Consider the following 27,668-nt stretch of genomic DNA (forward strand, 5'->3'; position numbering starts at 1 on the left):
GTCTGCATGTAAAAGAAACATTATGGAAATCATAAGAGGGGGCTTTGATGTATGCTTAGAATCATAGAATAATAGAAATATTTGGGTTAATTAATTGCAGAATAAATTAATCCTAAAATAAAGTTTTAAAGAAATGGAAAGCTTTAGGGAAATACAGTGCCCTTTGTCAGGTTTTCCAGAGAGTTTGAGTGTATTCAATGTCTGAGTAAGGCTGGAAATACTCTGTCAACAAGTTAACTAAGGGAAATTAAGACTTGGCAAAACTGTAAATTTTGTAGGATTGAATGTTAGTTCTTCACAAGTTGCGTCTCAAGGTGGCACTTCACAGGCCACACTTCGAGTGCTGTGTCCAGTTCTGGGCCCTTCACTTCAAGGACGACATTGAGGTGTTGGAGTGAGTCCAGAGAAGAACAACAGAGCTGCTGAAGGGTCTGGAGCACAAATCCTATGAGGAGTGGCTGAGGGGGCTGAGACCCCCCCTGAGCCTCCTTTTTAGCCTGGAGAAAAGGAGGCTCGGGGGGAACCTTTTCATTCTCTACAACTGCCTGAAAGGGCGTAGCCAGGTGGGGGTTGGCCTCTTCTCCCAGGCAGCCAGTGACAGGACAAGAGGGCATAGCCTCAAGCTGCACCTGAGGAGGTTCAGGCTGGACATCAGGAGGAATTTCCTTGCAGAAAGGGTTATTAAACATTGAAATGGACTGCCAGGGAGGTGATGGAGTCACCAGCCCTGGAGGTGTTAAAGAAATGCCTGGATGTGACAGTGCCATGGTCAGGTGACAAGGTGGTGACCAAAGGTTGGAGTTGATGATCTCAGAGGTCTTTTCCAACCTAGATGATTCTCTGAAGTCTTTCTCATTATTCATTTTCAATGCTGAAATGCAGTTCCACACCCTAAAAATGTCATCAGTCCCTTCTGAGATGAGAAGTATTTTGCACTATTCAAATGAGATGCAACAGCCCTGCACACCCCTGCCCCAGTTGTCCTTAATGAAGGCTGCTGTTAAATTTGTTCACTGTTTTTTTCACAGCTACCAACAGAGTAGTAATTCAAAGCTGGAATGTTTTATAGAAAATGAATATTGAATGGGAAGATTTACTTATAAACATAGAAAGTGTACGTTACACTTTGAGCAAATAAGAAAATGTTCAGTTTACTAAGTACTGTATTTTGGTCTTTGAGAAAGAAATGCCTGTGATGCCATAGCTTGAAATTGAAAGATTTCAGAACACTGAGCAAAACTGGAAAGCTCTGAAATCAGCAGCTGGTTGTTTACCCATCCTGCTGAACACATGTGACCTTTTATAACAGAGTTTTTTACAGCTTGTTTTTTGGTAAAAGTTGATAGGTTTGAGCCAGTTCTAAAAAAGTTCACTTTCTGGGAAGTCTTAAAGTAAAATACTTTGTTCCTTCTAGAGTGGGAAGAAGTATGTGTTTTGATTTTAATTGTTTGACTTGTGTCCAGATTCAGATTTTATGACAGTGTGAATGATGTTACTTAAAATAAATTTCAAAAAAATTAAGAAAGTGGACCAAGCAAAAAAATATGAATGTAGAAAAACAGGGGTGCTAAGAAGGCTGGTAGCTGGAAAGAGAAAGGAACAAAAACTGCTAAGTCTAACATTTAGCCTGAATAAGTTAAAATTTAAAATGCCACATTTAAATATTCAACTCTTTTCACCATCTTCAAAAGAAAAGGCTGGATGCCTGAAACTTACATAGCTTGTTACTAATTCTGAAGCATGAAGTTGCATGAATTCGGCTGCTAATTTAAAAAATACTTTAGGTTTCTTTTCTTAATCAAAGGAAAATAAAACCTACTTGGTGGGAGGCAGTATGGAAACTTATGAAACTAGAACAGAAAAAGAACCTCTGTTAAGTCCTTCCTGGTAATGCGGCATTGTAAGTCAATATTGAAGAGGGGATTCTACCTTTTTATAAGCTGTTGCTACCCCAACTCTTGATACTTTTTTCTTCAGAGATGAAAAAAGTTCTTCCTGCCTACAATCTCCAAAATGTTTCTCTCAACACACAGTTTATTTTTAGATCAGATCTATCATCTGCAGGTAATCAAAAGTACCACTTAGCCAGCAGTTAGTTTAAAAAATACATCTTTGAGTCGTTCAAAAAAATACATCTTAAGCGGTATTCTTCATCAAATTTTTGGTAGGTGTTTGGGCATGTGGGGATAAGCATTCTGACATTTAAAAATTTGAAGTCAGGAGGATTAGATCTAATAGTTCTCTGCCTCTCTCTCCCATCCATCCCTCCCTCCAAAACCTGTATATAAAATAACACTGAATCAGATGATAGTCATATTTCCAAATAAAATAAAGAGTGTCAGAGAAAATAATTTGTAATGTACTACTTGATTTATCCATGTTCTCTGTCCACAGAAGCAATGTTTCAGGTGAAAACATACTTTATTTTTAACCTCTTTCATATTTTGGCTGAAGATTTGCAGCAGCCAAAATTTACAAACAGATTGAGGGAAAGTCAAGACTAAATTGTGTCTAAAGGTTTAATCTTTACACTAAAACTGAAATGAATGGAAATTAAAGGTAGAAACTTAAGTAGAGGTACAATTTCTTTACTGAAGTAGTTTGTAAAATTACTGTTAATTTCCAAAGTGTGATACTGATTACAGCGTAAACTGTGACCATATTTTACAGATACCTTCTGGAGATAATTATTTATACACACAGATACATACACACACAGACTCTTTTTAGCTGTACCACGGAGAAGTCGAATACATTATCTTGTCTGGGCATGCAGGTGAGAAAATCAGACCACACTTATGGGGTATGTGTACACAGAGGCAGATCCTCAGGTAAATATTCATGAGTATTTCAGTGGTTTGGGTAAGTGATTTGAAAGAACATAATCCTTTGTAATATGAATATAGCAGGGACTGTTCGATAAGCTTAAACTTGATTACTTTTTCATGTAGTCGGATACAGCTTTAGCACATCTAATAGGAATAGCTTATATTTACCTGGCCTCCCTAAGATGTGTTTACATAAGATAATAAAAATGTTACACACTGTCCAAATACTTAATTGTAGATTCATGTTGTGACTGTGTGTCAGTATGGAAATATGGAAAAATGCTACTTTTTTAAACTGTATCTTAAATTAATTTCAACCTATTTTTTTTTAATAGACCCTTTTCCAAATTTACTATACACTGTTTTGAGAGTCAATATAGACCTTTTTTCTCAACAAGGAAAAAAAAAAAGTGTCCAAGAAGTGCTGGTCTTGTTCTAGAGTAAGTTGGCTAATAACTGCAAATTTGCTACCTGTTACTGGATGTTATTTGCCAGAATCTATAGCGTTATTTGTCTTTCCCCACTACTGTTTTAGGGGGTTATTTTTTACAATTTATTGGTATTTTTGCAACAAAATGCTTTTGTTTCCACAAGTGTTTTTACAGTACAGCAAACCAAGGAAATACTCCATGTTGGTGTTATCTTACCACAGATTTCAAGAGCAACACTATCTGAAGAAACACCATATAGCAGCTCTATCTTAGAAAGCTTTGAACAGCAACAGAAGTTTAAGTAAACAAGCATGTCAATGCAAATAAAGGAGTGTGCACTTATCTGATTCATAGAAGCGTTATTTGATAATGCAGGGCATAGTTTTTGGAGGTGGTCTGCAAATTAATTCTCATCTTCTGGAGGGAGGAGAGTCCTTATTTATATACAGAGGGATAAAGGTGTGCAGATTTTCTTCAATGGTGGAGGAGATGTGGCCACTCATCCTCAGAGCTCTTGGCAATGATTCCTGTAGAAGATTTCTATGAGAGCACATGTAACATGCAGAGGGGGCGGAGTGAGGGTCTGAAATAGCCACTGTGCTACTTCAGTTGTTACTTAAGACTCTGAACTGGGTGTTTGCCCTTGGTGTGTAGTTTTCACCCCTGTTGTTCTGGGAGCCATGCTTGGGTTTCTGAATGGCTAAACCTTCGCCTGTAAGGTGAGCATACATCTTTGATTTTGAACAGGCCCTAGGTGCAGGATGAAGTCTGCTTTGGCTGAATGCATGGGGGCAAAAACTGGGCTTGCAGTGGCCGTGCTGTCACAGTGGCCCCTCTACCCTGGCTGTGCTGCAGGAGAGCCTGCAGTCACACAGGGCACTGGGCCCTACACAGCCACTGGGTAGACCTCTCTTTCCACTTTGCCTGCTGTCAGTGCTGAAAGTTTTGAGGTCAAGTGGCTTATGAAGCTCATCAGCAATGGTGTTTTTTCAGGTGCTTCTGGAAAACAGGACACCTATGATACAGGAGAATTCCTTGGGGTAGAGGGGGATGTTCGCTTGGTCAGACAAATAGAATACTTACTAGAAAGCATTTTTTTTAATAGCCCAGTTCTCTCTTTTGTGAATGTTTTTCCCCTCTTTTGTATAAAAACAACATTTGAAAGCATAGAATTGCAAATTCTGACATCATTACTGTGGCACAAGGATGCTGGCAGGTGTAGCTGGAACTACTGTTACCTTTGTAACTCTTTTACCACCAGTGTTGCTGGTGGAAGGCATCACTTTGTTACGTGTATAAAGTGCCAGTTTCAGTAGATGTTTGGGCGAGCAAGGTAAGATCCCAGATCACCCCTGATCAGCACCAAAGAACAAATGCATTTGACCCTCTCAGGAATGTCAGATAACCCAGGAGTCACGAGGTTCTCTTGAGCTCACTGAGCTTTCAGTGTCTCTGGTGCTTGCAGGGCCACTGAGTGGTTCTGCCATGTCTTTGCCTGTACCTTCCTGCAAAATAAATACATGTAGGTAAGTATAGGAGTTTCAGGAGGCATCAGTTTATCTGTTGCAGGTTTCAACAGAGGAAATTCAAACTGGATGTAATGGAAAAAAGTATTCCTGGGGAGAATGGTGAAGCATGGTACAGATTGCTTGAAGAGGCTGTGACATACCCATGCTTGGAAATTTTTTAAATCGAGTGGGATGAGACCTGGAGCAATTTGATCTGGCTGCAGTTAGCTCAGCTTGGAGTTAGGGGTTAAAATAGATGACCCTCGAGCATCACTTTCAACCTCAGTTATTAGGCTATCTACCATTCCACTGAAGAGTGTAGTCTAGGAATGCAGGATGGGGAACTATTTATGCAGGCAATCAGTAGAAAGATGGCTGTAGAACCGGGGCAGCCCTGCTTCATGCTGTGGTGTGGGAATCAGGAAATTGTAATTTTTTGTAATTTTTTATTCCACATATAGTTTGTGGAATCTTTTTTTTTTTTAAAAGAAGAAAAAAAATCTCTATTTCTCAAATCATGCACTGTGACAGCAGTGTCTTTCTGGTGTTCATTACAAAATGCCAAATCAATTTGTGATGGAAAAGGGAGTGGAGCCACAGGTGGCCTAAGAAGGGAAACCCATGTGTGGAGGGGTCAAACAGAGTTCATAATTATATTTATTATATATCATAACTGTGTTGCTTTTATTTTTAATAAAGTTTGGTGCTAATATATCTACTTCAGTAATAAAAACAAAATGTCAGTAAGGGCAAGAATTCTCATCTGATATGAAGAGTGTTTAAACAAAAAAGTAGGATTATGTAAGAAATGGGAATCTGGAAGCAATAGAACTCATATTTAATGCTCTGAAACATGCCTCAGAAAAACATTATTGTCTTAAGCCAGCTGCAGTATTAATTAATTCAAATACTGACTTAGCAGGGGGTTGCTTGCAGCTTCTTTTCATCTGGCACATGAACTGCCCCAGGTGGTGCCCACTTTCCTGTGCTTAGGAAGGGGGGCAAAATAATATTTCTTTTTTCCTTCTGCTCATACAGATCCACATCCAGAGAACTGAAGGGTGTGACCACATGACCTGTTCACAGTGTAACACTAATTTCTGTTACCGTTGTGGGGAGAGATACCGCCAGCTCCGCTTCTTTGGAGATCACACGTCAAACCTCAGTATCTTTGGATGCAAATACCGCTACCTCCCCGAGAGACCACATTTAAGGAGATTAGTGCGAGGCTCTGTCTGTGGTGAGTGGATTAATGCACCTTGTGGAGAGCTGCATAATGAAGTGATTAGGGGGATAGGACAATTAGAGTTAAAACTAGTGGTTTAAAATATTGGATGGGCACCTTGTTTTTCAGTTATTCAATAGGTGGCTTATTAAGTGTATTTAAATATATGGCATTTGCCCTCCCTTTTTAGATGGACTGTGTACAACTAAGTATTATGTCCTCTGCAGATAGCTTGTTTCTTAATTTTTTTAGTAATACATAAGCAAACTGGAGAAGTGCTGTCAATATGCATGTTGCTGGCTGTGTTCATTATTCTTAAGGTATATTGGAGAAATGGATCAGAGGAGGAACCTTACTTAAATTAACCTCGGTGTAAGACTGTCTGAATAAAGTGCTCTTTGGATTTGAACCTGATCTGAGTGGAAAAACTCAGGTTTTCCCATATAAATAGGAGGACACTGTTGTAACTGTTAGCTTTAGTTCAGATAAAATCCAGCTTGAAACAAAATACAACTTATATACATTAATTTTGCTCACGAAAGTATGATGCCAAAAATGTATTTTTATTAAACAAAAAGGCACTCATAATTTGCTTTTGAGCCAGATACATAGATGTCTCAACCTATAGAAGCACAAGATATTAAAGTAGACTATTACATTGTGTGGTGTCTTACATATATGTCAAGCTCAGTCATTGTAGCGAGTTTACAGCATGTAAGGTGGCCTATAATGTTACAGGAAATGGATGTATTAACTGCCAAAAACTGGGAACCTATTAAGGAAAATAGAACTTTTTGTACTTTGAATTAAGGCATAAAAATTGGAAATGACTTGTAGCTCACCTAGGATGAGGAAATGCTCTGAGCTTGATCATAGAGGTAAAGGCAAGAGATGGAACATGTGGGAAAAAGCAGACCTGAGGTGAAAAATTATTCCTGAGCCAGACACGTTCCAGTAAGGAAACTAGGTGGTTTCCAGAGTAACATAAGAATTGACACACAAACTCAAAACTTGGTAATAAAAATGCCAACCTTGCTGTGCTGCAAAGATGTGGGAGATACGCAAACCTGGACTGCTTGTTCAGCAAGCGACAATGTGTCATCCAAGCCCATTAGTTTGACCTCAGGAGTTTGCAAGGCTTTGTTAACAAACTTTGAGAGAGGTGATTTAAAGATACAGAAATAACTAGAAAGGGGATGAAGATTGAAAATGATACATACTCTGATACATTTTGTAGAGAGAAATTCCAACACACGAGAAGATCTAGTCTAGATTAAAGACAATGATGTTATTAGGGCACATGAATATAAGCGTTCATTAATAAATTTAGGCTTAAACTTCAAGAACTGTTTCAAAGTACTAAGTAAGATTTCAGAAGAGTTTTTAGTAATAGCCATAATGGCAAATAATGTAAGCTGTGTTTAAATAGATCTTGTTATATTTGGTGTAGTTAGTCTCTGCTGTAGCACCAGATTGTACTCTGAGACATTACCAAGTCATTGCTGCTCAGATGCAGAATCATGGGTAACCTTATTAGAATCATAGAATAGGGACCTTTAAAAGCCACCTGCAATGAGCAGGGACATCTTCAACTAAATCAGGTTACTCTGAGCTCTGTTCAGCCTGGCCTTGGATATTAAAGCTTCATGGTAAATATGTTTATGCTCATATTTACAAGATCACACATGGAGAAGGTATAAGATATTTTTATTTTCATCTCCTATTTGCAAGTGTACTTGTGGTTTGCATTGATTAATAAACCAAGAAGGATTAGCAAAGCTCAAAGCCTCAGATTGCAGTTCTCATAGGGTTTTCTGTTATTGATCCTGATACACTTTATGAATAACTACCAAAATACTCCAGAGACCTAACAGAACTCACGTGTGAAAATAAAAAATTTAAATCTTCAAAAATTTGCATCAGATTTGAATTTGGGAATTGAGCTCACAGCTCTTCTTCCATTACAGTAGATTTTGGCTATGACTTGCATGTGTGAGCCAGTCTAGGTTTTTGTACTTTTTTCCACACAAGTATACCTGTGGGTTTTCACATCTGTTTTTAAAAAGGCATCATACTGCTGTAAGATTGTACCTCCTGACTTTTTTCCTGACCTTTTGAAGATGATATAATCCTAAACTGACACAGTTTAAGTTTTTGGATTTTGCCGTTTTCAGTGCTGGAAATTTGCTAGGATCATCTGTCTTTGTAAAACAGAATTCAACAGAATTGATCTGTGGCTGTTAATTGGGCTTGTATAAAGATCAGCCTAGAGAGTCTGTCCCCAGCAATGGTCAGTTAGAAATAATTGACTCCCTGTTTGTTTCCAGTAATCATTGCTTTAGACGCTTCCTTAGTTAAGGTTCGGATCTGAACCTTTGCTTTATAACTATCAGTGGATGGACCCTTCACTAGTTTTAACAGTTTTTAAATTTCAGCTTGCACAACATTTCTGGTAGAGGCTCTAGGATTTCACTGTGTGTCATGTGGAGAAAATCCTGGTGTTTTTTTATTGATTCCTGATAATTTCATTGGCTACTTCTGTTATCATGAAATTGAGTAAATAATAATAGCTTGCTGACCTTTTCATATCTTTCTTTTATGGACCCTCCATCAGATTCTACTTTGTCATATTTGATATTATTTTGTGTTTTATGTGTTAAGCCAAAGCTTACTAGTCTTAATCATTTAAGATCAAATTTAAAACCCAGAAAAGTTGAATTCCAGTTAGGGATCACAGCCAGGCTCAGGGAGGTCCCAGTAGCTAGAACTGTAAATGTAAATCTGTAAATACTTCATCAGGCAAGAGAGGAGCACTATCATCAGTAGGTGTTACTGTACAAGCCTGGGTTTTGATTCAGTTCTGAAAGTCAGCAGAAGAAGAGATGGTAGCAGAGAGGCCATTAAAAGCATAGCCTCTGCATTTTAGTAACATGTAGTAAGAAGCAAAGGTTGGATTTCCTGTAGAAAAGTGCCTCTGCTAGTTAGCTAAGTAGTGGAAATTAAAGAAATGTTATCTTGGCTATCTGTGGGAGACTGGTGAGGTGTTGCTAGATATGTGCAGGTTTTCTATGACTTCTTCTACTTTATTGCTATGGAGAAGGAATACTTAAGTAAATATGATTCTGTAACTATGTGCAGTTGAGGGTTTTTTGGGTTGTTTCTAAAATCTGGCTAGGTGGAGTGTGTAGAAAGAACACAGTGTGGCAGGCTGGCATGCTGGCATGGTTTCTGTTGAGAAGCAAGTGCATACAGTCACAAACTGCTCTGCAGTAAAAATAAGGGAAAAGTATTTATGGCAGCATAAATTTAAATGTACTTTTCTTCATAAACCAACTGTTATGTAAAGGTGATAGTAATCATGGGAAGAAGAAAATCTGAGAGCAGAAGTGATCTCTGACATTTCTCTCCCTTCTTTAGCCAGCATGGTTCTTAGAGAAATTGTCCTGGGACCAGTACAGTCAAGTGAAATTGTTTTTATTCTTCCATCCCAGCAGACTTAGAGATGTCATTCTCATTATAATTGGCTAAATTGTTGAAGGCAGAATGTTTCGTTATATCTGGAGTCAGTGATGAGTTATACATGAAGGAAAAGGGTGTTCAGCTGTCTGAAGTGTACTTAAGATGCCACTGGAATACCACCTGGATTCAGTTGATGAATTGTATTCAAAATCAGTTGCTAGGTACTTCATAGATCTGTAACAAGATACTACATGTAATGAAACTATTAAAGCAAATGAATTTTTTTTGCATGGTAACCACCATTTCAGATAGGATTCTGAAAGCAGGATGTTGTCAGATCTGACTGACATGTACTCCTGTCCCAAACAGAGCACAAGGTTCACTTCATGTAAGCATGGCTTTGAGCCTCGCAGAAGGCAGCATGCAATTTTGTGATCCAACCTTCGTTAGCAACTTCATATTTTAGTTGGTCTGACTTGTAAGAAGTTGTCTCTATACCCTTGATAAGAGTCTTTAAAAACAAATGCAGACTTTTATTAGAACTTAATGTCTACATAGATACTGCTGTTTTGATTTGTAAGTAGATGCTTTTATTGTCTCTGCTTAAACAATAATGATATTTAGACTTAAAAGACAAAATTTAATATTTCTCATATGCTAGTGATTAAATTTGTTTTATAAAACTAGTTTATTAATTTTTTACGTGGCAAAGAATTCTCTAAGGGTATATCAGGGTTTGTATATATTACCCTAAAACCTGTAACTAAGCCCAAAGTTATGCAAGGGAAAAGTACTCCCTCATGTTTCCTGAAATACTTCGTTATTTTGCAGAAAAACATGATTCTCTGTTCCACAAATAAGGCAACCCCTCGGAGACACCTGCAAATAGAGTTATTATACTATCACAAATGTCTACATCTTCATGCTGTGCCACTCGGTAGAGAAACTGTTTACCATTTATTTGAGTGCAATTGTAAAAAGGTTCTGTTTCAATCCCTTCTTGTTAAGTTACTCTTAAAAACTAGCTTTGGACAACAGCAAACTGGCTGTCATAACCTACTGCTGAGATCACCACATGGGCTAATGACCCAAAATTTTATTCAGCTCTGAGGCAGGTGTTACATTTGCTCTCTGTGCTGTCAGTCTCAGAGCTAGTGCCTGCAGCAAACATCCTTAGTCTCAGTGACATTTCTTGGTGCGTCATGATTTCCTCTATGATTAAGAGCTTCATGATCCTTCGCACTATGACAAACGATGTTTGTCAAACTGGAATTGGATATAAAGTAGTTTGTAATTCTGAGATGTAAAATTGAGCATTTTGTAATTGTTTCATACAATGCTGATAAAAATTATTGGAGCAAATATCAGCATACCTGCTGCTTTGCTAGTGATTGCTGCTGTTTGTACTCTTCCTGATGGCAACATTTGCAAGCCTTGTTCACCTTGTGTTGTTTAATTGTAGTTTACAAAGGTAAAGAAATATTAAGGATTTAAATGTAATAGATATGTAAGGAGAAAAAGTATTTTGTTTTGAAATTTAGTCTTTAGAAATAATGCATTGATAACCAAAAGAAGATACGGTCTTATGGTGATGAAAAGTCATTTTATTCTATAAAATCTTGGAACTACACAATACTCATAACTCATATTCACAGGCAGAAGGAAAGACACTACTCATGCTTTATTTCAGCTCTGAGTTTGTCAAATGTAAGTGAACGAGTTTTCGAATTAGCTTAGGGACTGTTCTTTGTGTCTCAAAAGAAGTTATTCCAATCAAAGGCTAGCTTAGCCCTTTCCATAGACTCTGTTTCTGCATATTCAGTCACTAGCTCAGTGATTCAAGTTCTTAATGATTTTGGTACCAAACATCATAATTTTCTAGCATTCTAATTACATGGCTATTAATGAAGTAAGGAGTTCATACCTTAAACCTTAAATCTTTTATGAGCTTTACTTGAAATTGTTGAAGGCTCTGGTAATGTTTTAAAATGGTTTTCATTTCTTATTTTTGGACCTTTCTTGAGGTTTTCCATCACTTTACATTCATTCTTCTGTCTACACTTGAATAATGTATTTGACAAGTTCTGTGTGTGTAGAACACAGTGCAGTGGAGTCCCAAGAAGGTATGCCATTAGGATGCCTAGCAACTAGAGTAATACAAATATTAGCCAGGTTTTTTTCTTCTAGGAATTAGTGTTTTCCACCCACAACACTCCTATGAAATTTAAAAGCTATCAAAATAGAGCAAGAAAAGGGCCAGTTCATTTAACTGCTGTAAATATTTCCAAAATATCTCATTTTTCCTTCAGTGCTCAAATTAGTGTTTCAGGTTATGGAAAAGTTTACATCATTATTGAATGAAGTAATCCATTTACTGCCATCTGATATGAGTGACTTGAGAGAGGGAAGAGTGTTGCAGTGGGGATCCTGCAACACGCATATATCAAACCAGGAGTCCCGTGGAAAGGAAATATATATGGACAGACAGATTCTTGCTAGCTGTTTCAGAGATGTTTATTTCTCCAGCCGCATGGCCGGGGCTCAGCGGAGGAACTGTTCCAGTCACGGGACCAAGGGTCCTTCTGCCCGCGCAGGGAACACAAACCAACCCATGGGAACGAGGCTGAGCTGGGGCAGGGAAGCCCCGTGTCTGTGCCCTCAGGGCCCCTCTCCCAGGGCTACACGGCGGGGGAGGGACCCCAACACCTCACCCGTTTTATTTTAATAAAAGGAGAATGAAAACAACTGGATAAACATAACAAGAACAGTTTCAAAACAAAACAAGCCACCCTCCTGAGTCTTTAAATGTCCAAACAGATTCTCTGGAACATCTTAGGGCTGACAGAAGGGAGACAGGACTCTCTGAGCATGCTTTGTGGGGAAACTGAGGCAGGAGAGGGTTTAACTTCTTCCCTCCCCCTTTTCATCCCCCACTCGGCATTGGAAAGGGATTTTTGGGGAAACAATTGGCAAAAGCATGGTTTTGTGAGGGAAACCATGGGTGAAAAAACGGATTGGGAATACACTGGGGGTAATAGGACATAGGGTAAAAGGGAAAGGTGGGATTAGGAAAGGGAGACTGTAGGGGGGACTTACAATAGAGATACTGTCTAACATGACTACGATTTTTTGCATATATACTGCCTTTTACAGGAACACCATCAGGCCCAGTGACCTGCGATGCTTGTAACCCTTTTCTCCCTAGTACAATATTAAATTCCACCACCTCTCCATCTCCCAAGCTTGGGATGCATTTTTCAGGGTTATTCTTTTTAATAGCAGTTCTATGCACGAATATGTCTTGCTGGTTGTCACACCTTGTTATAAAACCATAATTTCGCTTAACATTATACCATTTTACTATCCCTAAGATCTTAGTTTCTATGATCTTTTCCTTTTTCCGAGTGGCTGCTGTTTTCTGTCTCGCTGCGTCTTTGCTCTCTCCTTCGGTCGCTCCCGTGTTGGAATTGTCGGGGCTGCTGGTGCCTGCGCGCTCTTCCCGGGGTCGCGTTCGGGGCTGCGCGGGCCGGGCCGGGCCGCGCCGCTCAGTTCTCCGTGCGTCGCCTCCTCTGGTCGCAGCTTCGCTGCCGCTGCCGGGCGCTGCACCCACGTCTCGGCCGGGCCCCCGAGCGACGACTCCCCCGCGCCCTGCTCCAGCGCGCGTCTCGGCTGGGCGCGGCTCCGTTCCACCGCCGCCAGCCGCCGCCCGCGCGCCGCCCCTCTCGGTCGGGCGTTCCCGGGGCTCGCTCCACCACGCGCTGCACAGGACCGGGCGGGCACCGCCGGGTCCCGCCGCTCCTCGCTCCGCCACCGACACTGCGGCTCGCGTGGCTCCGCCCGCACGCGGGAACTGCCTCGCTGCTGCTCGCAGAGCGCTCGGTGCACGTGGCCTGGGCCGCACGGTCCCTGTGCCAGGCTTCCCTTCGCCAGGACACAGCTGACATTGCTCAGCAGTCTCGGTAACTAAATAATATTCACGAAAATATTCTTCCATCGGCATATATTTTGACTCAAATATTAACTGTGTCCAAACGGTTTTCCAAAAGCCCTTGGTAAGAATTAAATCCCAAGAAACATAGAAAAAGTTCTTAAACAACCATGCCAGGAAGTGTTTCAGTTCTTTCTGAGCTTGAATCAAGCTAAAATTTACAAATCGTTGTTCAATAATCGTTTTAAGTTTAAGATAAATGTCCATATGCGGCTCGGAGAGCCAAGAGTCTTCCCACTGTTCCTCCATAGTTTAGATACGGAATAGCAAAGCAAAACCAAGAAGAGGAATCCAAAGTTTCCAGGGTTTACTCACACAAATCAGTCGCTTAGGGATCGGGGATCGTTCTGCTCTCAATTCTCCACCATTTGTTGCAGTGGGGATCCTGCAACACGCATATATCAAACCAGGAGTCCCGTGGAAAGGAAATATATATGGACAGACAGATTCTTGCTAGCTGTTTCAGAGATGTTTATTTCTCCAGCCGCATGGCCGGGGCTCTGCTGAGGAACTGTTCCAGTCACGGGACCAAGGGTCCTTCTGCCCGCGCAGGGAACACAAACCAACCCATGGGAACGAGGCTGAGCAGGGGCAGGGAAACCCCGTGTCTGTGCCCTCAGGGCCCCTCTCCCAGGGCTACACGGCGGGGGAGGGACCCCAACAGAAGAGCAGGGAAGAGAGAGGTAACAAACTCAGTTTTTCTCCCATTCTTCAGGTGATCTTTCAAACACATAGAGAACTTTCAACTTAGAGAATTGCAAAATTTCAAGTCCCTGATAAGACTGCTGGTATATCAGTAAAAATGCTTGCCCTCCTGCATTTTTCAAACAGCTCAGATAAGTGATGTCTTTGACCCACTGCTCAGCCTGCAGAGCCAGGGAGATTCTTCCGTTGAAAGTGCACAATGCAAGGAAGATAAGTTGGGTTCTGGTTCAGTTTCAAATTCACTGTTTCAGCAAGACCCCTGCCTTCACTGTGCAAATTTTTACAGATGAACTCACCAGAAATAAAGAATTATGAGCATGCTTTATTTGTTCTTGGTCTTATACTCTAGCCAGTATGCTGCTCAACATCGCTGTCCTACTCATGTAAGAGCCACAACATATCCTTATAAACGTAGATCCAAAATAGACTTGGCTGTGGTTTGACTTAGACCTTAATCACAGCTGTACATGAGCACTTCCCTGTAGCCTTTTAAAGCGAGCAGAAGCATATTTAGAGGCGATGGTCTCATTGCCTTGAGCTAACCTAAACTTTCCAAGATGCTAGTTTGCTTGGCATCTTTCCAGGCTGGTTGCTGCGCAGTAGGATTCCAGAGAAGCCAAATTACAGTAGCTTTATAGCTCTCACGTTCCTGTCGATGCTTGAGAGATTTCAGAATGGAAACAGAAATAAATGCAAGCTGTTAATGTATGAAATAAGCTGTGCTCAGAGAGTTGTGGTGGGTGAAGAGGGCAGAGAGAACTGTGTGCAGGGAGCTGACTCTGTGGTGATAGCTCCTGGCTGAATATGTAGGATGAAATTACAAATAGGAATCCTATTTGTAGCGGTAAATGATTTTAAAAATAATGGATAAAAATATTTGTCTGATATTGTTGGAAAGGAAAAAATAAAAATTCCTTCTTTGAACTGTTTCATGAATTTTGCATTTCAGCTGGAAAACTACTCATTACACCCCTAATATTGGTTCTGGGACTGGCACTGGGAGCTGTAGCTGTTGTAATAGGTAAGAGTTACATATGTGAATGAATCTAATCCTGATTATGCAGTGACTTTCTCTGACATCTCAATATTTTCATTTCAGACGTAGAGACAGAGTACAGATTTCACAGATACATTTTTAGTATTTTATACATGACTTTTTTCTAAAAAACTTGTCTCTGGGATCTTCTTTTTTTCTTTTTATGCTTATTAACTTTATTTTTGTTTCCATTTTTTTTTTTTCCAAACCAGCATCTTTAACTGGTGTAAATAAACTAGTAAAACCTCTAGAGTAACTTAAATGTAATCCTGGGGGCTGACTAACTTGGACCCAGCCTTTAATCACCCCCTTGAATCACAATTTTAAGATCTTGGCCATGTGTATGACAAGATTTTTGGGGAACTAAGGCCTAGTCTCAAGAGCTCACCAGCTTGAAGATGCAACATCAACAAAGCAGCAAATTGAGATGAGTCAGTCTCAAAATATGATCCAGTGCAAAGGCTGCCAAATGGTATTCCATCCCAAAAACTGGTACTGTGAACTCATTTGATTACAGTATCAAAGCCCTGTTAATGTGGTTGTATTAACGTGGGGACGGATATTTTAGCAAAGCTGCTCTTTGCCTGCCTTAGTTGAGTTTTCCCCGCAGAAAGGAGATTAGTTGTGACAATAAGGTATAATTTTGCTCATGTGAGTGCATATCCATTCTTCATGTTGGCAGCAATATGTCATTCAGGGATCATGCTGCTTCACAGCTCTTCATCAAACTGCTCACTCCACTGAAAATTTGCAGTGTGTGCCCAGCCCTGAGGTATATTGGGATGTGGCTCCTTTATTTTCATGTAATAAAGCCAAAATACACTAGGATAGTTATGTTAATAAGGTTGCAAATAACCAATCAACCTATACCTAAAATACTATTACAGCTTTTCTAGACTACATCTGGCCAAATAAGGAATATTACTGTTAATTTCTGTATTTAGACCAACTATCTTCGCTGAAGAGAGTGAGTGATGTCTATCTTAAATATTTATTCAATAGCATTTTTATGCCAAAATTATAAACAATAAAGACTCCTTAATGCCAGTAAAGCTTATTTTGGTCTGCAGTCTGGTATAATCTATGGTGGGGAAAAAAACACTTTTTTTTTTATATGCTAAAAATTAAGAGGGTTTTGCAGTAATACAGTAACAATATTTACAGTAATAATCAGAATGCCATTGAAATCCCGTCCTAGGCTTGGCTGGATAAGATACAATCAATGGCAGCAGTATGAGCAGTTCCAAAAACATTGATTATTGATAGAAAAGTTTTGGTTTTGAGGTAATTACAGCAATATTTGCTGCCAACCACTATTCAAGTTATCTCAGTTACATAGCTGAAAACTATACTGCACCATTGACAAGGCTATTGAGCAAAGCAAGAACCCTGTGATTGTAGTAGTCTTTTGTTCTATGTTGTTACTGTAGTGGTGTCTGAAAAGAAAAATCTTTGGCCATTTCAGTCAGCTGGTGGCAAGAGAAAGGGGAAGATGCTTCTCATTTGGGTTTGAGAGACTACAAACTATTTTTCACCTGAATAAATGTGATATATTTATTTTTGTTTTTACAGCTTTCTTTCTCTCAAGAGTTGTAAGAATAAATAGTTCCCTGTCCAAGCAAGGATAAACACTTGGTATTATTCAAGTATAAACATTTGGTATTCCTTCACAGTAGATGAGGACGTTTGTAAAAATAAATAAAATGTAAAACTATAATGTGCTGTCTCTATTGCATGTGAATCTAATTGAAAACTAGTTTAGTTACAACAGCTTTGAATTTAGATCTAAGAATTTCCAGAGTGCTTACACCAGACAGCATGGTTCAGAAATTAATTTGTCAGAGATGAGTGTAGGGTTAGCAGGAATTTGTTGTAAAGGGAAGAGTAAGTGTAGCTTAACTCATTATCAAAGACACTGTTTGTTGCAGGCTAGTATTTTTTTCTGCTTGTCCAAATGCCTGGTCTAAAGTCTCCTGAGATGTGAAAAGCTCCATCTGGATAGGTATATCGAAAGAACACAATACATGCACAAAGGATTGCATTTAATTATGTTTCTTTTCATGTTTCCTTCTTTTGGCAGGTTTATTTGTGTTTCCTATCTATTGCCTTTGTAAAAAGCAGAGGAAAAGGTCACGGACAGGTATGCCCTGGTGAGGATGGACATTACTCGCCTGAACTGAGCTGGTCCTGCAAGGGCTATCCGTGTTTTGTGCAACAGAGCAATACCTTGCTGGTTACAGCATCAAAGCCACCGCCCTGGAAGAAGAATGGGGGCTCTCCTGCCATCTTCCCTCAGCTGAAAACACTACTGCAGACCAGAAAGCCTCTTTGCTCTGGTGCACTCTCAACAAGATGGGCCCCCTGACTGCTGCTTTTTAAATGTTTTTGGTTTTGTTTTTTTTTAGTTATTACTTTGGAGGGGTTTTTTTGAGTCTAAGTTTCTGAACCAGACAATCCAAGTCTGTATTGTAGCCACAATTCTACTACCGATTTGGCCTGTGAAGAAAGAATTTAACTGCTAACATGTGCTCATTTAACTTCAGTGTCAGCCTTTAAGGGGGAAATGCTTAGAAGTGTTTGGACTCTTTACTGTATACTGAGCATACTACTTTTGGTATTAAAAACTACTTCTGTAAATAACTTCCATCACACAGCATTCTGTTCAGCATACCAAAACCCCATCACATGCCAGAGCACGACAGCTGGTTATCTTCTGAGTCCTCCTGCTAGTGGAGCGCACATTGCCACCGCCAGACTGCAGTGCCTCAGAGGGAAATACCCTTAGTACTGAAGCGCCGTGATATTTAAGAATGTAGTGATTGGTTTCACTTCAGTAAATTATTTATGGCAGTCTATTAATATTAATGGCAGGGGGTGTGACAAGATTTGTTACAACAGGACTTCATTTTTAAATTCTCGCAGTACAGAAAAGATTTGAGGGGTTTAGATAACGAGATGTGTCAGTGGCCTAATCTGTCCCAAGATGTCCCTGAAGTGTGTTTGCAGGGAAGATGGAAGCCTGCTCTTTTATTCTGACTTGGAATATGATACACATGCTACACACTACCTGTGTGAAGATTGACTTGATGAAATTTTATAACCTAAATAGCACATTTTGTTTGTTTGTTCCTTTGAGTAGGCTACTACTATGTAAGTCTTGGAGTAGCCACTGATGTCTCATGAGGAAAATCTGTGAATCCAGGGTAAGGGGAGTAATCATAAATTCTTAGGAGACCACTTCATTCTTACTTTCTGCTTCCAGTGTTGCTCTTCCTGGCGCATGACAGTTCTGAAGAGAATAGCTCTCTTTGCTCTTTTTTTCTTAAGTTCCACTGTTTGCTACCAAACCTCTTTCTCAGTGCATCACCACAACAGCAATGTAATTCAGCAAAAGGAATCAGCTACTGAGAATTTTTACACCTTTAATTTTAATCCAAATTTATCATACAAATATAACTCTAAAAACTAGAATAAATTTTGTTTAGGCAGAACACTGAAACAATAAAGAAAGGAACTGAATAAGAAAAATATCTACTTTATACTGTAAAAATACAAGCTAATCTTAAAAAAGATTGGATTTGTACTGTGAAGGTACTCTTTTTCAGTGTGTGTGTGTTTGAAGACATATTTATATATATGTTTGTGTATGTATGGGGAAAGGGGGAAGCAGGAAGATGGGAAACGTCCTTAAAGTCTACAGGCTTCAAAATTTAGGCTTGCAAATAATGTATCATTAAGAGGATGTACTTTGTACCACTTTCTTTGAAAATTGTTGTTAAATCTGAATCTAGTTGTAATTTTTAAGCAAATAGTATTCTGCCCCACCAACATAATACTGTTATAAGATACTCACTTTGACTTCGAAGCCTCAGTGGAAGAAGCTGATGACTTCTATTTACCTGGAAACACAAATATCAGCTTACCATAGCTGGCTAGTATGCTTGTTTTCTGTCAGCTTCTGGTTTTGTTTTCTTGCATTTTTCTTTTTGAAAGTGTGTACAACCACACCATAGTAGTCAATAACTATTTAATAATTTCCATTTGAATTTAAGGGCAGGTTGGCCCTGTTATCCTAACAGTAAAAATAGTACTTTTCAAAGATTTGCAAATTAAGAAGGGAAGCAATGACATTTAGAAATAAAATTCAAAGCCTATTGTCAATGCAAATCTGCCTGTTAATTAGACTTACTTTCTTCTGAGACACCAGTTTTCTATTTGTGTTCTGTCTGAAGTTGGAAGCTGCCTTAAAATTGGTCTTGGTTTTGAGTGTGTTTTCTGAGGCTATACATATCAGTTGTCTTTGGCTTACTCAGGGATTTTTATTCCTCTCTTTAAATGTCAAATAATGAAGATATTTTTGTATTATTTAGAAAAACCTTCAGACCTCAGAGAGCAAGATATATATATAGATAGATTTGGGTTTGCAACGCAGTCTATAACATGGTGTCAAATTATTCCACTTGAGAATATTTTAGTACTTGAGATTATCTGTAATTAACTACACAGTAGATTAATTTCCTTTCTTTTCCTGGTTCTGTATAAATGTGTGAGATATTCTTACAGTCTTTGTAGCTGTTTTCACTCTTCCATGTTTGCCGTTTTCAGTTTTTAACTAGAGTTCAGTAAGATCTGAAACTAAGATACTAGAATAAAGAGCATAAAAAGGAAGATAATAGATCTGCACTTACTTAATATTCAGAAAGCATGTCCTTGTGGATGGAGAAAAGGAAAATACAGCTCAGCTCATACATTATCATTTAAGCTAGGCCATTTTGATTTTATCAGAACAGATGAAATCAAAGGGAAATGGTTTTTCATTTTCTATACAGAGCAAAAAGAGACATCTTTGACCTTGTAAAGATGAGTGAGTCTGATTGTGCTTTTTCTGTAGGCAAAAAAAAAAGGAATTACAATAATCTTTGCTTTTCTACAGAACAGGATAAACCTTCAAGAGCCAGGCAGAATAGGGATATGGAAGTCTTTTTCCATCAGTATAAAAATATTCCCACTTGAAAAGTACATAAATACATTTTTTATCAATATTATATAACATAACCTACTAAAGCATGAGAAGTAGCTCAGTACAAAGCTTCATTTGGTTAAACATTAGCCTTTAAACAACTCATCACAGCAAATCTTATAGATATCAAAGCAATGTCATTTGTTTTAAAAGCATGTCATTTAATTTATTCATTTGAAAGAAATGGAATGAACTTTATAAGGAAATTCAAGGATGTTTTTATTACGTGTGTTGTTTTTTGTAACTACTCTAAAGAAACCATCAGGCTGTTCTACTCCATCTTTATTAGCAGAAAACTTCATCAGGCAGCTAGATAAACCTGCTAAGGCAGATTTCACACTACTGTATGCTGATCATCACTGGTCATTGTGTTTGCTTTCACCACAGTTAATATTTAAAATTATTTATCCTTGTGCAAAGTTGTTGCTCATCAGTACCTGTGTTCAGACTAGGAATTTTTTGAGTCTATTCTACACTAGCCTTCTTTTTCAAGCTTGCCTGGGTTGGATTTGCCCAAGCTCAGCCCTGCTTGCAGGCGTGCAGTCAGAGCTGGGGCCCTGCCTGTGGTACCATGGCTTTGTGCGCCCATCCTGCTCCTGCTGGGAGGGCTGGCTGGACACGCCACCCCGCAAGGGCCACTCTCCCTTTCTCCACTATGCAGAATTTAGTTGTGTTTCATTAATGGGGTTGAGTTCCAGGGCTACTCAGCCATGTCAGCAGCAGGATCATGCTGAGTCTTGTGGGACTGTTAGGTATATGTGCAGAATATATCCAGGAGCTTGTGACTGGAAAATAATTGTGCTTTTCCTTGTGTCAGTCTATTAGCTAGTGAGAGTAATAAGCTGAGTGGAAATACAAGCAAGAGGCAGAAAAGCAATTCTCCTAGTAGCCTTGTGCTGAGCTTGACCCATCAGGTTTAGTTCTGTACAAAAAAGTCAGTGAGTCTTCATTTCCCACCACCTCTGTAATAAACAGCATATTCATACCTGTTCAGTGTCTTTAAAGTACAGTGCACTTCAAGTGATCTGTTATCTTCCTTTGAGGCAGTGCAAATGTGTAAGGGAAGATTTTGTTTGGTTTTGATGTTACTAATGCTGACTTCATAACTCTTCCTGGTGTGTTAGGGGTTTTTGTAATTTACACCTATTTATTCATTATAAAAGTTTTACTTTATTAAAAAATATTAATTTGCAGGGTCTATTGCCAATTTTAACTAGAAAGCATTTTGGATCACCATCAGGTATTCTTTTTAGCCAAGAGGCTTTTTGCTCTTCCAAAGACTGTCACAGCTTGTGTGATGTTAAATGGTATGTAGGTGGGGCAGTAATTCTCCCAGAGGATACAAATTCACTGGTGATGGAATGGTTTCTAATGCCAGTTAGATCTGAGAAACTGTTTAATATTCAATGGCCAAATAGTTTGCTGTGCAGACTCTTGGTTGATTTGCTAGCTCTTTTAATTTAGTTGTGGTATTTTGTTTCTTGAGCAAACCTTACATCATAATTTTTGGTATGCTAATTGTGCAGGTTCAAGTTGTGGATAAGAACCATGGATTGCTGTTACTGTTATAATCTATATTAGATCACTGCTGATGGAAAGAATCCTACATGAGGAAAATATTGGATAATTTTTTACTTTCTTTTCATTTTTAAACCTTATAGTTGCAGTAAGTCAGCTTCATTTCTGACATCAGTCACAGCCCAATTAAACCAGAGAAAACTGTTTTTATGTCAGTGTGGAATTTGGTCACAAATACTTTGATGAAAACATCTGGAAGCGTGTTGATAGCCATTGAAAACCTGGTTCACTTCCTAAGAAGTGCAAACTACTATGGAGCCGCTCTTCCCATTCACACAATGATGCCAATGTGTTTAGTAAGTGCAGGAGAGGGAAGGAGTTGGGAAGATTTTCCAAACAGTGTTCTCATTAGAGCAGATTGTCAGGAGAAGGGATACTAGCTTTTAATATAATAAAGAAACCTTAATGTTTTGAAGTCAGTAATAAAATTAGAAGCAACACCCAAAGACAGGGTTAAATAACATTTCTTCAAATCCTGCTTTCTTCAGTGTAACAAATAGCAGCACACTGTAAGAATTGGAATTGCAGCTGCTCAGTATTCTTAGGACTTAACACATAAACTTGAGGATACACAACATCTAAAAAGTTATGTTGCTGATCTGTTTGGTAGTTTAGCTTGCTGCTGTTTCATGAAAAAGCAGCTGAGCCTTGATTTGATTGAACACAAGCGGTGTTTTCACTGGTGTTACAGCTTGAGCGGTACCCCAAAACATTTTTGTAATAAAACTAACAAATGCAGTTGCTTGCAGACTGAATCTTCCTAGCTGATTCTTCGTCACCTTTCTGTGCATAAGAGTTCAGGATCCATATGTTCTCTCTGCAGTAAGGAATAGACTGTACACATTAGGCAATTAATCACTGATGCTTCTCTTCTCTTGGCCTAATAGTGAATTGCCATAAGGTAGGGAAATGAAAACTGATCTAGAGTGCATGCTCTGATTTCAAAGATAAAAATGTGTAATAAGATTCATTTACTCCATAGCAAAATAATAAATACATACATTTTGAAACACAATTCCAGCTGTTTATTTATAAAACTGTCTGTTTAAAACAATAGTTACAGTAGTGATGCATTTATTAAAATATGCATATTGTGCAAAAGAAGACTTTTTTTGGTGCTTATTTGGCTTATCAAAACATGAAAAATTAATCTGAACTGTTTTGGATGGATCAAAGTGAGAAGAGAAGCTTATTGTGTAAAAATATTTGTTTAGCATAAACATGAATTTTGCACATATCTTAAACACAGTTGCATGCCAACCCCATTCAGTGTTCACCTTGTTGAAAATTTGTCAGACTGAAAACAGTATTTTTGAAATTTTTAACTTACTGTTACTGAGCATGATGTTACTAACACAACGCCACGTTTACCTCATTTTTAGAAGGAAATATAGTTACAGAATCCAGAGAAGCTGTTCAGGTATTTTAAACCTGTCCTGTAAAACTTCTGATGCAGTCAGAAAACATCTTGCTTTATGCAAGCTCTGGATGAGCAGATGGATTCAGTCTTTAGTCATGGACCATGTTTTTGCATAAAAAAATGCACTCTTAAGAGTTTTTCATATCAATTTGCATCCTGCTGCTTTGTGTCCAGAAATCGCAAGGACAGGGGTAGATTTACATTTCACTGTTTACCATCTCAAAATGTTAACCATGTTTCCATTCTTACACACTTTGTTTGCAATGCTCTCTTTTTCCTTCTAAATTTCATAATTTGAAACTGACTTGTGAAAATGGCTGAAGATCAAATTGGACCTGTAAAATGTGATCTCATAAGTTGCTTCATTAATGCTTTGCTGAGCTATAAGCAAAAGATTAATTTTGTTGTATTTACATTACTTAAAAGCAAGGTGCTGAAATCTATTTTTCTTCAGGGCTTTTAATTTTGCATTTTTTAAAATGTACTTAAACAGCACAGTCATCTTTGTTACATAACTAACCATCTGAGTACAAAATAACATTTTAGGCTATTTGTTAATTCTTGTCACTATGGTAGAAATGAGAATAGTGCTGAAAAAAAGAAATAATTATCTCCGAGGAGCACGTCCAAGCTGAGCTTAATTCCATTACAGTTCAATGAGAAGTCTTCCCTTGCCCCCATTGCTTCTTTTGTGTATTTTAGGGTGAAGAGTTCCCTTTAAAATAGGTTTAATTGGAACGGCAAGGGGTGAGGGTAGTGAGACAATAGATCACATCCTTTTTAGTGTACAGGCTTCTGGCACAGCTGGGGTGCTGGCCAAAACACTGTGGATTCATTAAGAAAGCAATTTCTAGTTCTGCATTTGGGTAACAGACAAGCTAGATGCATCAGCGATTGGAACTTCTTGTAGTATATTTATGGGATGAACTAAGAAGCTATAAAAACTGGAGGAAGGCAATGCCCATGAAATCAACACTTGAATTCCAGTATTTAATGTGTTTTGTATAATGAGGAATTTTAAATGTGTAAGTGCCTTATTGTGTGAAACAAATGGAAGGTGTTCATATCCCTCAATAGAGCAATATGGGAATTCCTGTTCTATGGACTCCTACAGTCACATTAAGCCAAAGTAATGAGTATTGGTTTGCTCAGAAAGTTGACAAATGTTATGTTAGTGAAGAGGTTAGCCTATTATAAAAGTAATCTAGCATGCTTATTTTAATTCTGATGATCTCATTTCTTAGGTTTCTTTAACTTGCTCTTTGTCCCCATCCCTCCCCTGACTCCTGTCTTCCTTCAGACTTCTGCAGAAATGCATCTTAAGTTGTTAAGAGTAAGTTGGCTCCTCCAACATAAGAAGTCATGAGTTTTCAGCCACTGAAAGAAATGCAACCTTTTGGAGAAGAGAATTCAGCCGAAGTTCAGTTCGACCATAGCCTGTTGTGGGTGTGCCTGCCAACTCGGGGGCTCACACGTGCCTTGTTCACACTAATTCCTGGAGATGGAGGCACCAAGGAATATGGCACATGGAGGTGCACTGTAACTAGGCTGGGACTAAAAACAGGTTGAGAGCGTTTCAGTGTTATCCAGCTGGAACTAACATATTCTGTTAATACAAGTTGGTAACTCCTCTGGGGTGGTATCTGGGTGGACTAAACCATCAATCGAGACGATGGCGCAGCTCTGGGATCTCTGCCCAGCCCTTCACTGCAAGGTGGGAAGTGTGATTTGAAAAAGTATTACTCATGTTGCCGTCTTCTGATAGCTTCAAAATGGGTGTTGTGGGATTTATTTCTCCTTACTTCCTTTTCCAGAAAACAGTGGAGTTTTGCCCTTTATCTTCTAGATTTACTAAAGGACCTGTTTGTTCTTACTAACATTGATATGACTATTGTCACTCTATAATTGAAGTCAGGATTAAGCTACTTTTCTAAAATTACCTTGAATTTCATGAGCTTATGGTAGCAGTTATCTGTCAAAAAACAATGAAGTATAAAAGGTAATTATCAGAAGGAAATTGAGTTAATGGGGGATAAGAAGAAAAATGGTGCTTAGAAGGTCTATTTATTATAGATTCATTATCATAAAATGCTTTTACTATGTTCAATTTCCTCCACTGAGAATTTGTAAAGGAAAGAAGGAGAAATGAAGATAAGAAGAGTATTCCTTTGAACCTTTTCCTGAGATTCTTGATTTTTTCAGAACTGTGGGAGGGGCTTTTTTCCCCACCCTGGAGTTATGAATTAGTAATTTAGCTGTCACAGTGTTACTGTTAACACTACTGTGACTGTTTAGTCAGGATTCAGCTTGCATATTTGAAGGTTTTTGGTGGTAGGGAATTTGATTTAGAGCCATACTGCAATAAAATTGTAAGTGAATTATCACTCTTACATACCTTAATGATTTCTATTTCAGCATTATCTCAAATTTTTAGGCATTAAACATTTGGTCCTTCTATAATCCATTGAATAGAAGATGCCATCAAAAGACTCCTTCAACCTTATGAGTTACTGTTTATTTTTACAAGTTATTTCTTTAAATGCATTTTTTCTCTCCTAGAACCAGCAGACACAACCAAAATGGTGATAAAATTTCCCCATTGTCTTTGTCTTGCATTTAGCTGATTCTGTATTTTCTGTTGCATAGTATTGCAACAATGGTCTTCATGCTGTAATAACTTGATGAAAATATTAAGTAGTCTTAGGCAATATTTTACAAATAATTCATCTTTCAAGTTGGTATTTTAAATGTATATCAGTAATCACTGTTGAGTGTGCTACCCATGTGGCTGCTTTAGTTCATGTCAATGTTTTGTAAGGATTATTTCTTGCTACCCTCTTCAGAGTGCCTTTTCATTTAGGAGGTCTAGAAGATGGTTCATTGAAGTCTTCTGTTGAATCTACCATAATAATGTCTGATCTTTAAACTTGTCCTGATGAATGTATAACTAAAATCTTGTTCTTTAAAAAGCTATAGTAGACACAGGTTGTATATGCACATGTACATGCATGGATACAAGGGAAGGCGTTCTGCCAATGTTTGTCCTGCTGGACAGGACCTTTCGAAAGTAAGTGAATTTTTTAACAATTTTATTTTCAAAATGTTACCTCACTAGTATTCAGTAGTAGGTATGTCTCTGTATTGCTTCACTTTGCTAAATACAATCACGGTAGGCAGTTTAATTTTTAAAAGACTCTGCGATGAATCTGGTGTTCATATGCGACTGAATTTCATAAGACAAAACTTATGGTACTTTCTTCCCTTTAAAGGCATTCCTTTCACTTACACTGACATCCCAAGCCCCTGTAGCAACAGACTGAAAAAGTGCTTCCCCATGACAAAATGGAAGAATGTAAAGTAGCATTTGAATGGACTCCACCCATCTTAGAATCAATATTCAGAAATGGGGGCGGGGGCAGTGGATTTGATTAATTGTGGGGAGACATACATTGTAGAGTTCGTTCACTAGCACACAAGGGGTTTGACAATGTCATCTAGTAATGTCTACCTAATAAAGTTTTGAAAAAGAAAAATGAAATTGCCTGAATGTTTAACTCTTTATTTAAGCAATTCTATGCATGAAGGATAGCTGACAATCTCCAAGGAGTCTTGCTTAAATCTGTAATACTTTTTATGATATTTATATAATCTCTAAAAAAAAATCACACCAAATAATTTAAACTTCAAAATCTTTGTGTTCTCAAACGCTGTATTACAGTCACTTCAGTCTTTAACTGCTTTAACACTGAAAATGAAAGCAGAGGTAAAAAGAAAGTTTACTGTGGTGAATATTTTAATGTAAAATACTCCCTGTCATGTGGTGTTATCTCTGGCTACTGGTTTCACTTTTAAAAGCATCTTAATATGCAACACAGAATTGTACCTTCTCGTGAAATGTTAAAATGTGAGCTTAAAATAACCAAACACAATGAGGAGAAAATTGCTGGAATCCAAATTTCTCATTCCCTTGTTACGACTACTTCCTAAAGCTCTATTACTTTGATAGGGTTTTAGATAAAGCAGTCTGTAGCTGTAAACTTGAAATAGGTAATCCATTAATTGAAGCAGGTGCCTCTTTTCTCTGGAAAGGAACTGTGTTCAGTTTCCTTACTTGGTGAGCTGTCAATATTGATGGAATGTGTTGTCTGATGTGTTGGGGGTTTTTAAACACCATACCTAATTATGAAGTTGCACTTGCACATTCATGTACAGGCAGACAAGGTATCACCATTGCCTACATTTCATTTCCGTGGGAAATAAAGCTGAAGAAAAATTCCCTGCCGAGAAACACACAGCAAAATCTGGAGGCCTGTGCTTGGTCCATCTGGCGGAGGACAAACCTTTCAGCCCTCTCCCCAGCCCCCTCTAAAACAGTCAAGATTTGCAACAAAATGTCAAGGACATCATACCAGAAGTTCCTTATCTGCAGGAATCTAGCCTGCAGTGTGCAGCAATGGAGGGATAGTCAGC

At 38.5% G+C, this 27,668-nt stretch overlaps 1 protein-coding gene across 1 annotated transcript in view; it reads left to right on the forward strand.

Annotated features, from left to right (window-relative positions):
• The window catches only part of RNF217 (ring finger protein 217), a 66,801-nt gene extending 40,065 nt beyond the window's left edge, over positions 1-26,736 (forward strand). Inside the window, exons 4-6 of the mRNA XM_032101602.1 lie at positions 5,806-6,007; positions 15,094-15,165; positions 17,261-26,736. Of these exons, the coding sequence (XP_031957493.1) occupies positions 5,806-6,007; positions 15,094-15,165; positions 17,261-17,334 (348 nt within the window). The 3' untranslated portion in view covers positions 17,335-26,736. The remainder of the gene's footprint in view (positions 1-5,805; positions 6,008-15,093; positions 15,166-17,260) is intronic.
• The last annotated feature ends 932 nt before the right edge of the window (positions 26,737-27,668 follow it).

Source organism: Corvus moneduloides, chromosome 3 (genome assembly GCF_009650955.1).
Source record: "Corvus moneduloides isolate bCorMon1 chromosome 3, bCorMon1.pri, whole genome shotgun sequence".
In the NCBI taxonomy this organism is placed as follows: domain Eukaryota; kingdom Metazoa; phylum Chordata; class Aves; order Passeriformes; family Corvidae; genus Corvus; species Corvus moneduloides.